Source organism: Oncorhynchus mykiss, chromosome 27 (genome assembly GCF_057628025.1).
Source record: "Oncorhynchus mykiss isolate SJ-2025 chromosome 27, ASM5762802v1, whole genome shotgun sequence".
NCBI classification, from domain to species: domain Eukaryota; kingdom Metazoa; phylum Chordata; class Actinopteri; order Salmoniformes; family Salmonidae; genus Oncorhynchus; species Oncorhynchus mykiss.
The window spans coordinates 25,387,526-25,402,812 of NC_143048.1; the positions used below are offsets into that span (position 1 = coordinate 25,387,526).

Here is a 15,287-nt window from a genome sequence, read left to right on the forward strand (position 1 = left end):
CTGATCTATAAATAAAACCCAATGAATTGAAAATAGAACATAATAGGCCATGGGGAGCTGTTCACACCATTCAACTTTATTGGCATTTCACTTCTCTTACATCTAGGGGGATCTCTTAGTCATCCACATAATTTTACATTCAACAAAGTGCACAGGAGATCAGCAGATAGTAACGTTCAGTGAATGGTGTCCAGTAGCTGCAAACACAGTCATAAAGCACGCTACATGAGGGTTGTCACTAGTTTCCACAGCCACAAAGTCATAATTATGGTTAAACCCCGCCCATTTCTACAATTTATATTTTACCCAACCCAACCACACTGCTAACCTTATGGTTAACCCTAACCTTAAAGTAAGACCAAAAGCAATTTATGGAATCTGACTTTGTACACTAGCTTATGAAAGCTAGTGTAAACACTACACAAGGGTCTTTCTCATGTTGGATTGAGACATAGAGTCACTGGGTTGCATTCACACATATAGATCTAATATATTTGCTGGCATCGAGTGAGAGGCACTGCATTGATAGATCTGTTTCAGTCTGAGATTATAAGTCCATTCAGAGTGATCTTCACTCGGATTCTCACAGGGTTATAGCTGTCCGTCATTGACTGCTAAGTTGTTGGTGGTGACATGCTCATCATTCTATACAAACTGTGGTATAAAACTACCATTTTGAATTTGAAACATGAGAAGTATGTTTGAAATCTTTAAAACACTTAACACATGACTGTGTATGTACAATTAGAAAAGCTGCTGAAAAAAAACAAACTAATAACACTATGTGATTGTGCTACACACTGGATGGAAGCTACCATAAACTAACAACGTTATACAAATGAAGTACAGCAACACATCTTCTCTAGTCCTAGTCCCCTACGCAATATAAACATCTGGTAAAACAGGGGGTTATCTCTGGAGTATGGGTGGGCCGTACAGACAGTGTGTGATTGGCAGGTTTCAGCCAGCAGGGTCCAGCAGGGGAACATGTGCATTCACAGTGAGCATCGTGGGTAGTGGGATGGGTGTGGGACGATCTGAGGGGTCAGGAAGGATCGGAACAGGGGGTCTCTCGAGGCTGGAAGACAAAAAAAGGTCACCAATGCGCCGCTGTTAGTGGCTGTGGGTCCTAAGCTTCCAGTCACCATGGTGCCCAAACTGCCCATGCCTCCCTGAATGCCAGTCCCTCCCGAGGCTCTTCAGTAGCTCACTTAACTGCTTTCTCTAACTGGGCGTGACAGGTTTTTTTTTTTTTTCAGGGAGGGGGTGTGGTGGGCTACGCCATCCGATCAAAGTCTCAGGCTGTTCCCTCTCATCAACCCAAATATCTCCTGAAGAGAGCAGAGTCTTTTCCTACACTACTGGAGAGTGGCGATGAGTGCGGCTTTGAAGATTACGATTATTATTATCATCATCACTGCCGCAGGAAAAGAAAAAAAGAGAATTCATGAGATATAGTTTTATATGGATGTTCCTTGGATCCTTCAGGCATTCTGTGCTTGCTAAAGCTTTTTGTGTAGAGACTGGTGACAGTCCCTGTTAAATAGACCAATGCTCTGTTCTCTCTAGCTTCTCTGACAGAACACTTATGAAAACACACAGCTACCAATACAGAACAGCAACAGTGTACATTACATACAGGGATTATATCCTCACTTTACACTGGTTGGTTTATGTGGTTTTCTATAATTGATATATATAATCTGTATGATATCATACAGATTATAACCTAGGTACATGTAGGGCACTAAACAATTCAATAGTATAATAATTCCAGTATGACAAGACATTTGCTAAAAGGGTCAAAAAGGCACAGAGTAATACATGTACTGAATAGTTTTCTATTTAAATTACTCTAGAAAGACATTCAGTAACAAGAAAACATGTTTATGAGATGCAGCCATCAGTTCACTGACTACAAACTACATGCTCTAATACTGCCACCCAGTGGCAGAGAAGAGAATTCCAATTAAGCAATAAATAAGTGTATTTTACCTGGGCAGTAGTAAATCACATCCTAAACCTTTCCTGGCTGTTACTACTCGTCCTCTTCTTCCTGCTGAGAAAAGAAAAGTGAGTAATGGCAACGTTGATGACAAGGTAAAGCAAGTCATTGTAAATAAGAATTTGTTCTTAACTGACTTTCCTAGTTAAATAAAGGTTCAATTAAAAGAAAAAAGAAGAGAGGAGAACAAAGATATCCCACTCAGTACTATCAATATAAGAGCCAAAATGTAGTTTAACTCCAAAGCGCCCATCTTAAATTAAGTGATATCACTCAGATGTGCTTGATTACAGTTTAGAAAGATTAGTGAGAAGTGGAAAAACTGATTTCATTCAGATAAGGCAGTCATCATCATCAATAACCATTACACAGATTCAGTAGAATATTCAGTAGAAGGCTTCTCAAAGTGGAACAAGAGTCTTTGTCATCATCATCAATAACCATAACACAGATTCAGTAGAATATTCAGTAGAAGGCTTCTCAAAGTGGAACAAGAGTCTTTGTCATCATCATCAATAACCATAACACAGATTCAGTAGAATATTCAGTAGAAGGCTTCTCAAAGTGGAACAAGAGTCTTTGCACCAAGGTGAACACTGGCGATAACTTTTTCTTCTTTCTCCTTTGCATAAGGGGGGGGGGGGGGGGGGGGGGTCCAGCAGAGGGGAAAAGGAAAAGTTATTGTGTATAGTTGGGTTAAAAGGGAGTAAAACCATATTACATTCCACGGGAGGCATCAAGAAAACAGGTAGGAGAGATGAGGATGGGAAGACATTAGGAATATATCCATTACTTAGGGCAAGGGAACAAGTTGTCCACAGGGATAAGGCACCATTCCCTTAACTGCCAGTGAAGGAGTAAGAGTAGTGTGGGCCTTTAAGCAAGGCACTGCATACTTCACAAATCATCCGACCACATTCACTCCAAGGTGCATGTGTTGGGTTGAGCATGTTGTTGCTCTAATGCAATTAGCTACATTTCTACAAACGTAAATAGCCTTTACACTATGGGTGACATTTTAAAAAGGTGATACAGTGCAATTATTTAGTCCTGTGACCAAGTAATTCACTGTTTTTAATGACTACATAACGGACAACTTGCTTGTGGATATAGTGCTTGCTGTGTATTCAAGATTTGACAAATAATGTCCACAATAACAAATGATTTAAAGCAGTGTAGTTTGGTGCAACATATCAGACACTGCCAAGATCTTGTTGTGGGGGAGCATTGCACAATAACAAACAGTCCATTCATCTTCTGCTGTGCTTGTCCTGTCCACACTCAGTCTCAAGACTCTCCTCCGAAAGAGAAGCCATGCCAATGGCTTTTTAAACATCACAGTTGTCATCAAGTTCTGGTCAAGTCACTAGGGATCCCTATGCAACACCGTAAGATCCAATTCACAAGCATGTCTATGTGTCAGACTTGTGATCATGTGCGCACGGGCAGATCTTGACACCAAACGATGCATGTCACCTGTTATGAAACATCCACTGGCACAATGCTACAGAATACTCAAGCCTCCACGTAAACCAATGGGCAATGACCTCATCCCAGTCGAACTGCATCAAAACCAGAACCAGAGTCAAGAGAAAATCCAATCATTTCCAAAGATTAAAGACAGCATAGCACAGGAGTGATGCTGGCAGCCTTGGGGAATAAGAAAGTAGAGAGGCTCTTCATAAACCCACACTAAATCCACATATGAAGGAGTAGCGTCATGCATAGGATCCATTTACTCCACGTTAGGGGCCACACCATGCAATGGGCTGGGAGCACAGCCAGAATATACCTCTGTTACCTCTGGGGCCTCTTCTTCTTCCTAAGGATGGGGATATCAGGGGTTTTGAGCATTTCAAAGGCAAGAGATACAATGGCCTATATTTGAGATAAGTGAAACGGCATGTCACTAAGGAGACTACAAGAGGGAGGAAAACCCTGTGCTACTTAATGTTCCCACTATTATTATTATTACCATAAGTGTACCGAATGACTGTGTTTGCGATGTTGTGTCTGTCATGCTGCACACCATCAGTTATCTGTACCACAGAGACCACCACCCATGCAGAAGCAGAGACAAATAGAGAGATAGAGACAGAGAAAGGGTGTTTCCAATCTAAGATCCACAGAAGATGCCACAAATTACAACCAGAGGAAACTATCTCAACCTCACTGACTGACTCTTCTTGCTCCTGCAATGAAGGTATAGGAGGTGGAGGAGAGCAAGAAAGGGGAGAAAGAACAGAGCAGAAGGAGAGAGAGCAAAAAGCAGTGTGTGTGTGAGAGAGACAGAGAGAGGGAGAAAGAGAGAGAGAGGGAGAAACAGACAGAGAGGGAGGGAGAGAGACAGAAAGGGAGAGAGAGAGAAAGTGAAGACTATTCTAAAATCACTATGAATGACAATGTTGGGTTTCTATATTATGGTCTGTGTTCTGATGGCTACCAGAGTTACCATGTTGCTCATCCAACGATTGAGATATCATTATCTGGCATGAGTGAGAGGGCTAAAGAAATACAGTAAGGGCTACAGTCTGTTCAGATGCCATACGTCGGTGAGATAGGTTTGTTTAATCTACATAAAAAGTAGTGGAGGAAGAAATTGAAGGAATGTTGAATAAACTCTGCAAGGTGTGGACGCAAGAAAAGCAGCATTGATAGAATGATGGAGAGGTAGAGGGGGGACAAATGTAGTTTAAAAACACATATCAATCTACCTCAAGCTGTCGCAGCTCTTCTTCCTCCTAGAAAGGACGAGATTAAGTGTCAGTGGTGTGAATGGAGAGGTCAGAGGTGAAACCAGAGGCATGCGCTATTGGAGAAGTCCGTTATTTTTTTATGGAATCTACATGTATAGTTCAGGCTGGCAGGAAGGAAGCAGCTACAGGACTAGGGAAGAAATTAGGAAGAAGAAGGCTAAAAGAGAGGGGAGACAGACAGAGGTTCGGAGGGAGTGAACACAGGCTACGGATGAGGGGCAAACGGCAGATAGATTCACACAAAGCCTTCTGATCTCTGCCAGACAAACCCACACAGCTGGTGACTAAGGGAACAACCGGAGAAATTCACAGCCGCAGACACCCAGTTACCTCCGACCCCAAATCCTCTTCTCCCTGGAAAACCAAACCAAGAGACGGGGAAAAGGGCAAAGGGGGGGAGGGGTCAATGTGTGGAGGAGGTACAAGGAGATGCTGGAGGAAGAGACCCTCTTGCAAATAGTTTTACATGCATGATTCAACATGAACCAAGCTGGAGCCCTAAAATATTTAGATAAACTTAATTATCTTTATCTGACTTTATTGGATTTATTTAGATGTACAATCCTTGTTACTGTATCTGTTTTAACTACTTATACAAGATATCTTTCAATGTAGACACTAAACAGAGTAGCAGCTAAACGAGCATGACATATTTCTAAATAAAATCAGCAAAATATCTTATCAAATGACAAATATGAATGTTATTGACTAGAGTATCTAATGATTATGTCTCTAAGGTGGCATGTCATAGAACAAATCAGTAGTGTTCTAAAATTGTGTCAAGGATTAAGATGAAATGCATCCGAACATACAGCAATCCTTCCACAGCAGACCTGTGGAAAATGGGAAGGGGTCAAAAACAACTAAATTGGATCTGGAGTTGTAAGTCATGGGACTTCGAAGGAAGAGGGGTTTCAAGCATTCAACATTACACAAGAAAAGCTACAACAAAGAAGAATGTGAGGTTAGTTGTCTGGATGTCGGACATAGATCACAATCACAAGGATGCCAACAAACTACATTAAAACTGAACACCCAAGGCCCTTAGCACAGAAATTGAGACTACAGTATATAATGGATACGATTTAAGGACTGAACACTACAGCTATAGAACATTCAAAGTAGATCTACCTCAGAAACCGGCTGATCGTCTTCTCCCTAAAACAACGAATAGCAGTGATTAGCTTTGGATCAACTCGCTAGCTTTCACCAGGTTACTGGTAACTAGGAAATAGAGATTTTAACAAATTGATTATTACTACAATCCAATAACATCACAAGTGCTTTGATATCTATTGACACGTTGCACATAAATACTGAAGGATATATTCAGTTGAACTTATTCAATAGCATATAACTTTCTATCTTATCAATAACGAGTTTATAGTGGTTCACTCTGTAGAGAACAACAGTGCCCTGGGTAACACGAACACATGTCTTGGTTTACTTTGCGTCTGTTTGTTTGTGCCACAGCACATTTTATTCAATACCAGCATTCGCTTCTGAACCCAACAGAACACAACAGAGGTATGAGACATTAAAAGAATGTGATATTTGACCTTTTCTGATCAGTCAGGCTTTTGCCTTCATATAACATTTACCATTCTCAATACAGCTTCACAATAAAAACATGTATTCATGAATTAAGCTGCTGTTGCAAGTGTATACAGATGGCATGTTATTAAGCATGTATGATGTGTTTTGTTACAATGGCTAGCGGACATTGCTGGGCCTGGGCCTGGGCATTGGCAAAGAAACTTCATAGTACTGATTTATAATCAGTGACTATGGCCAGGAAAACGTAGACCTAACATGCTTATTTCCCTTTTAGACCTACATGTATATGCTTTGTTGAGAATAGTTGAATGACTAAAATATATACAAAATAATAATTTACTTTATTCCAGAATATTAGAGTTAAATAAAGGCGCAATGTACTTTAGTATGGGACCATGTGTCAGGTCTATTGGATCCAGGCTAAGAGCGTTTTTTAGTGGGGCAGATGGCACAATACAGAGAGCAGTGGCTGTTGTTATTAATGACAATGCCCTTCATATCAGGCATTACTCCGGTGGACACAGTGTCGCCTGTTACCTTAGCCTCCTCATCCTCTACTTCTTCCTGTTTCGGATAAGAGAGAAAAATAGTGAGACTGAAACATCACTCCCAAATTTGTATTTGATTTCAATACTTTTCAGAAATGTAAAAACACTTTACCTGGGCTTCTTCCTGCTTCACGGGGGCCTTCTGACAGAAAGAGGAAAAAATAGAAAAGATTGTGTATTAGTATCTTTACAATGAGAGCATGACCTCAAGGAGGCATATGGGAAACAGAGAGCCTCTCCTCAAATGGGAGGTTGTGCAACTTGAACAGATTTCACAGATCAGGCACATTGAAGAACATGTGTGGATTTCCAGAGGACCCCCACCAACACTTACACACCTAGACATGGATGGACAGTAGAACTACACATACACACCCAGACATGTATGGACAGTAGAACTACACATACACACCTAGACATGGATGGACAGTAGAACTACACATACACACCTAGACATGGAGACACATACTACACATACACACCTAGCCATGGAGACACATACTACACATACACACCTAGACATGGAGACACATACTACACATAAACACCTAGACATGGATGGACAGTAGAACTACACATACACACCTAGACATGGAGACACATACTACACATACACACCTAGCCATGGAGACACATACTACACATACACACCTAGACATGGAGACACATACTACACATAAACACCTAGACATGGATGGACAGTAGAACTACACATACACACCTAGACATGGATGGACAGTAGAACTACACATACACACCTAGACATGGATGGACAGTAGAACTACACATACACACCTAGACATGGAGACACATACTACACATACACACCTAGCCATGGAGACACATACTACACATACACACCTAGACATGGATGTACAGTAGAACTACACATACACACCTAGATATGGAGACACATACTACACATACACACCTAGGCATGGAGACACATACTACACATACACACCTAGACATGGATGGACAGTAGAACTACACATACACACCTAGACATGGAGACACATACTACACATACACACCTAGGCATGGATGGACAGTAGAACTACACATACACACCTAGACATGGAGACACATACTACACATACACACCTAGGCATGGAGACACATACTACACATACACACCTAGACATGGATGGACAGTAGAACTACACATACACACCTAGACATGGAGACACATACTACACATACACACCTAGGCATGGATGGACAGTAGAACTACACATACACACCTAGGCATGGAGACACATACTACACATACACACCTAGGCATGGAGACACATACTACACATACACACCTAGGCATGGAGACACATACTACACATACACACCTAGACATGGATGGACAGTAGAACTACACATACACACCTAGACATGGAGACACATACTACACATACACACCTAGGCATGGAGACACATACTACACATACACACCTAGACATGGATGGACAGTAGAACTACACATACACACCTAGACATGGAGACACATACTACACATACACACCTAGGCATGGATGGACAGTAGAATTACACATACACACCTAGGCATGGAGACATATACTACACATACACACCTAGGCATGGAGACACATACTACACATACACACCTAGGCATGGAGACACATACTACACATACACACCTAGACATGGATGGACAGTAGAACTACACATACACACCTAGATATGGAGACACATACTACACATACACACCTAAGCATGGAGACACATACTACACATACACACCTAGGCATGGAGACACATACTACACATAAACACCTAGACATGGATGGACAGTAGAACTACACATACACACCTAGACATGGATGGACAGTAGAACTACACATACACACCTAGACATGGATGGACAGTAGAACTACACATACACACCTAGACATGGATGGACAGTAGAACTACACATACACACCTAGACATGGATGGACAGTAGAACTACACATACACACCTAGACATGGATAGACAGTAGAACTACACATACACACCTAGACATGGAGACACATACTACACATAAACACCTAGGCATGGAGACACATACTACACATACACACCTAGACATGGATGGACAGTAGAACTACACATAAACACCTAGACATGGATGGACAGTAGAACTACACATACACACCTAGACATGGATGGACAGTAGAACTACACATAAACACCTAGACATGGATGGACAGTAGAACTACACATAAACACCTAGACATGGATGGACAGTAGAACTACACATACACACCTAGACATGGATGGACAGTAGAACTACACATACACACCTAGACATGGATAGACAGTAGAACTACACATACACACCTAGACATGGAGACACATACTACACATACACACCTAGGCATGGAGACACATACTACACATACACACCTAGACATGGATGGACAGTAGAACTACACATACACACCTAGACATGGAGACACATACTACACATACACACCTAGGCATGGATGGACAGTAGAACTACACATACACACCTAGGCATGGAGACACATACTACACATACACACCTAGGCATGGAGACACATACTACACATACACACCTAGGCATGGAGACACATACTACACATACACACCTAGACATGGATGGACAGTAGAACTACACATACACACCTAGATATGGAGACACATACTACACATACACACCTAAGCATGGAGACACATACTACACATACACACCTAGGCATGGAGACACATACTACACATAAACACCTAGACATGGATGGACAGTAGAACTACACATACACACCTAGACATGGATGGACAGTAGAACTACACATACACACCTAGACATGGATAGACAGTAGAACTACACATACACACCTAGACATGGAGACACATACTACACATACACACCTAGGCATGGAGACACATACTACACATACACACCTAGGCATGGAGACACATACTACACATACACACCTAGGCATGGAGACACATACTACACATACACACCTAGACATGGATGGACAGTAGAACTACACATACGCACCTAGACATGGATAGACAGTAGAACTACACATACACACCTAGACATGGATGGACAGTAGAACTACACATACACACCTAGACATGGATGGACAGTAGAACTACACATACACACCTAGACATGGATGGACAGTAGAACTACACATACACACCTAGATATGGAGACACATACTACACATACACACCTAAGCATGGAGACACATACTACACATACACACCTAGGCATGGAGACACATACTACACATAAACACCTAGACATGGATGGACAGTAGAACTACACATACACACCTAGACATGGATGGACAGTAGAACTACACATACACACCTAGACATGGATAGACAGTAGAACTACACATACACACCTAGACATGGAGACACATACCACACATACACACCTAGGCATGGAGACACATACTACACATACACACCTAGGCATGGAGACACATACTACACATACACACCTAGACATGGATGGACAGTAGAACTACACATACACACCTAGACATGGATAGACAGTAGAACTACACATACACACCTAGACATGGATGGACAGTAGAACTACACATACACACCTAGACATGGATGGACAGTAGAACTACACATACACACCTAGGCATGGAGACACATACTACACATACACACCTAGGCATGGAGACACATACTACACATACACACCTAGACATGGATGGACCGTAGAACTACACATACACACCTAGATATGGAGACACATACTACACATACACACCTAGACATGGAGACACATGTATGTATGTGTATTACTGCATGTTCGGAACTAGAAGCACAAGTATTTCGCTACACTCGTATTAACATCTGCTAACCATGTGTATGTGACCAATAAAATTAGATTTTTGACATACTATACATACACACCTAGACATTGATGTGGAACAAAGAACATAGTACATATCAAGGAAAATCAAGAACAATGACGACACAAGGCTGCAAATGGAGTCAATTAAAACAAAAATACAAAACAGCCAACAAAGAGATTACAGTTAACTGCTCCAGAACAGAAGAGTGGTTAAACATCCAACAGATCGAAGGAATAATAGAACAGTCAACAGAAACAGCTACAGAACAGTCAATTGAAACAGTTATGGGACAGTCAATATAACAGTGGGTTAGTATGGTCCAGAGTTGAGAAGGAGAAGAGGACAACAGGAGCTTGAGGGAAACAAAACCCTGAGGTAGAGGAAAATACAATATTAAAGAGATGGAGGAGAGGAGATGCCACAGCACAGGATTCTGGGAGCCAATTACAGTGTCTTCTGTGGCTTCCTCTGTGTCTTCGACCGCCTCCTCCTCCTCCTTTGCCACCTTCTCTTCTGCGGCGGTGTCTTCTTCTGTGGCCTCTTCTGCTGCCTCCTCTCCTGTTTCTCCTCCCACCTCTGCTTCCACCTCCTCTGTGTGTTCATCTCCATTGAACTCCTCCATCGGAACCTCTCTTTTCTAGAGTGAAAACAACAATGTGCCATCAAGGGGGAAAAAACTATGTGTTAGAATAGGAATGACACAGCAGCTGTCATGGGCACACATCAAACACCAAGAGGGGAGCAGGCCTACTGCTGGAGTCACATGTTCAAAGACATCACAGAGTAAGGCATCAGCATCAGCAGCTCCTCTGAGTAAAGAAAAATGCATTAATAAATTAAGGGGAATTACATATGGCTGCAAGATGATGAATATCAGTATATTGTGCTGTGGAGAGAAATTAGAGATTTGCAATGATGTATTGTGTAGCAAGGAAGACTGCATATTATCACACTGCCGGAAGCCAGATAAATCAGTACAGTCAACAGTATCAATAAAATAACTGTCATTACCTCAACATCGCAACTTAAATGGAAAATAAACTGGCCTGGTACTCTGGAGAACAGCGAAAGCAGAGGGCTCAATTTGCACTCTTCTGGAAACCGCACCATCTAAAAGCCAGTGGGATTTATTAGAGGAAAATCACAGGTTCCGCTGGGCAATATTTATCTGCTGTCCCTGGCCCCCTCCTTGAAAAAAAATTAACAATTCCTTTTTCTGTGATGCTCATGCACCAGCATCCCAAAGTGAGTTGAGAAGTTTAAGTTTGCCTAATGTACTTCTTTTTAAATAAATCTCCATATAAATGTTCATATCATCATTTTTTACAACAGCATCAGCATGCTCTTCTGTAAGAACAATCCTATTATACTAATTATTAATTTGAAAAAGAATGACCTGATTCCCAATCATCTGCTATCTATTGAATAGAAATCATATATATAATATCATATAATTATTATAAACACTTGATGTGCTTTGCAAAAACTACAGATGAAATATAAACACAATGAAACACTATTAAAGTGAGAAATGTACACGTTAATTAATGAGGCATGGTTACACTGTGCTTAAACCAACTCTAAATTGACACTCATCCATGCAATGAGAGGATTAGCAACATTACTGGTTACTTGGTAATCGTCCATGGAAAATGAAACCAACAGGAGTTAACTGGAGAAATGGTTAAAGTTATGCTGGATGGGAGGAAACTGGGGGAGAAATGGTTAAGGTTATGCTGGATGGGAGGAAAGTGGGGGAGAAATGGTTAAGGTTATGCTGGATGGGAGGAAACTGGGGGGGGGATGGTTAAGGTTATGCTGGATGGGAGGAAACCGGGGGAGAAATGGTTAAGGTTATGCTGGATGGGAGGAAACCGGGGGAAAAATGGTGAAGGTGAGACAGGGACTGAGGGGATAAAAGAAAGGCATTACTAGTGAGTCATCATCAAGGTTCTCCTCCTCAACCTCCTCAGCTTCAAGGTTCTCTTCATCCTCAGCATCATCAGTTCCGTTCTCAACGGTCTCACTCTCAACGGTCTCAATCTCAACAGTCCCATTTTCAACAGGCCCATTCTCAAGGATAAATGCCTTTTCAGCCTCTTTCGCTTCCTGCACCAAGGAAAATTGTCAGGTTGTTTAACACAGTTGCATCATCCTCAACTAGCGTAGCATACATGTCACATCGTATCCCTCTCACACAATTAACCTCACTAACTCCTGCTTGCCCTCCAAATGAATATGATATACAGTATGGAGTGTAAGCAGCCATGTCTGAGCAAAAACAAACTAGGACAATACATGACTGAGAATGTCAGCTAAATAAACATTAAAACAGCCTGAGTTTATTTGCATTTTAAAATCCCTTGAGTGGAAAACAGGTTGTGTTGTTGTAATATTAAACTCAAAAGCTATATAAACATAATTTTCATTTTAGAAAAGTAAGTGAAAGTTGAATTCCAACCTTGGATCCTGGAGGAGGTGGCAGACCCAGGAAGGCAAACACTGCATTGTCTTCTTTAGCGTCAAAGAATGTCTCGTAGTCCTGTGGTAAAAGACAAATGAGACATTTCAGTTTAGTCTCTAATCGTTCTCTCAGCATTTTAATGGACATTTTCTCCCCAGCTTTACCTGGCCTATTAGTTACCACACCTTCTACATGATCTTGTTATGCTCACCCCACAGTAGCTCTCTTCATTGAAGATCTGAGGGGGTAGGGGGATCCCGTTGGTGGGCTTTTTCTCCACAGGGACATTTTCCCTCATCCACATGCGGTTGTCCTCATTGCAGGCAATGTCCAATGGAGCGTAGTCCACTTTCAGGGCCTCCAGGAACCCAAGCACATCCTGTTGCTTCTTTTTGATCTGGACCATCACACAGGTGTACAGACAGACAACACAGTATAGATAGGCTTCTGCTTTTTTCTATCATTAGGTTGGGGAGAGCAGAGTAGAAGACACTAATACATTAAGGAAACATTTTTACTTTTTGTTTTATATTTTCTGGACAAAGAATCAGTTCACATATCATATATATTATTTGATATTGTAGATTAGGTTTGAAGTAATCCAAATATATTCCAGAAGGTTCTGCAAGTGAATGCATGGTGATTCATTTTCAACAGATTGCTATTGCAGGTTTGGAATGTGATCTCAGCGACGGTCGAGATATATAAGGAAACTCGAGTTGTCCTAGAGCTCCTTAACTGAGAAGTTAGACCAAATAACGGTACTAAAAGTTGACAAACCGCTAAATTGTCTAGGCCTATAATAACCTAAACCGATTTGAATTTGTTTGCCAGATACATAAATGCATGTACTAAGAGCTGAACAATAGTCATGGGAAACAAAGTTAATTTAGCATTTAATAACAAAGACTCGGGTAAATGCTTACCGCTGTCGATCCTGATGAAGAAGCTAGAAATACTTTTATAACCATTTTGTTACGACGTGTTCTGTAGAATGAGGTACTAACGTAGGTTATTAAAGATACAGGCTGCCTCCCCTAATAGTATAGCGTACCCAGGACATTACTCTGCGAACACAAGCCACACCACTGAGGCTATTTTTGTCCCCAAACCCTCCATCACTTCGGGATTGGTGGGCCAGGTTTTATGCGTGCAGCGCTGACCGAGTGATTGGCAACTTGAGCTGTCTGTCGGCATGGGGACCACAAAGTTAGTTTGCAGCCACATGCAAAGTGCATATATGGACAGAAATAGCCACTGACCAACAGAGCAACTAGTGAAAATAATACCAAGAGTTAAATGAAATGAATGCATATTGTTGGACCATGATTATCTATAGGCCTAACAGTTTTGTTGTTGTTGTAAATCTACAGGGCACATCTTTATTTGTTTAACTTATTATAGGCAAATGTATATTTTTGTTGTTGTAGTATATACTGAAAGTTTATTAAAAAAACAATTGCAAACGAAGTCTAATGTAATTGTTTTACTAAAAAACAATTAGTTTATATACAAATTAGGATGGTGTGGTCTCTAATTCTCCCAAAAGCATTCAGTTCTAAGAAATATCCCATGATTAAGGAATGTATTAACATTCCTTGCCTATGATTTGCCCATATAATTCGAATATATTAAGCGCTCAGTAGCCAGAAAACTACATGTCCCCTCGTCCTATTCAATGAGAACGCTTGTTTCTACGGCAACCTAAAATACAATTGCAGAGACAGCCAGCCAACAACATAATCTGTCAATGACTCTCTTGCTCATGAAGATACATAATCATTTATTTGAATGCAAGTTAGTGGGGGGGGGGACATTTTGATTTTAAAAAAGAATGTCATGTTAGGATAGCATTGGCATGGGGAATTATTAGGCTTGGTTGTTAGCTTTGTAGAATAGTTGAAGTCAGGAAACATTTTTATCAAGGCAAGGAATGTCTGTCACTCTCTCTGTCTTCTAGACCTAGCTAGATAACGTTAGATTAGCTAAATGTATTAAACTATTAATGAATGTAAGTAGGCTATAGTTGAAAGTATAGATTGTTTTGGTTCTTATAATTTCACATACAGTGTGGCTAAATTATCTACTCCAGCTCATTGGATATC

General features: G+C 41.0%; 1 protein-coding gene across 50 annotated transcripts; it reads right to left on the reverse strand.

The window, feature by feature from the left end:
• Positions 1-55: 55 nt before the first annotated feature.
• On the reverse strand, positions 56-14,362 carry LOC110507833 (adapter SH3BGRL). Of its 50 annotated transcripts, none has more exons than XM_090223705.1 (12): positions 14,109-14,305; positions 13,394-13,579; positions 13,180-13,260; positions 12,651-12,827; positions 6,979-7,008; positions 6,856-6,882; positions 5,893-5,919; positions 5,092-5,115; positions 4,720-4,746; positions 3,798-3,827; positions 1,996-2,056; positions 56-1,078 (listed from the first exon to the last, which is right to left on the reverse strand). In XM_090223705.1, exons 1-11 carry the CDS (start codon positions 14,151-14,153, stop codon positions 2,039-2,041), a joined length of 672 nt encoding a protein of 223 aa, XP_090079831.1. In that variant the 5' UTR covers positions 14,154-14,305; the 3' UTR covers positions 56-1,078; positions 1,996-2,038. The 50 variants fall into 50 exon arrangements, with proteins under 50 accessions (XP_090079831.1, XP_021443828.1, XP_090079830.1 ...); XM_021588153.3 differs by having other exon boundaries at positions 1,996-2,059; XM_090223704.1 differs by lacking the exon at positions 12,651-12,827 and adding an exon at positions 11,167-11,355 and having other exon boundaries at positions 6,979-7,005; positions 14,109-14,302.
• Between the last annotated feature and the right edge of the window lie 925 nt (positions 14,363-15,287).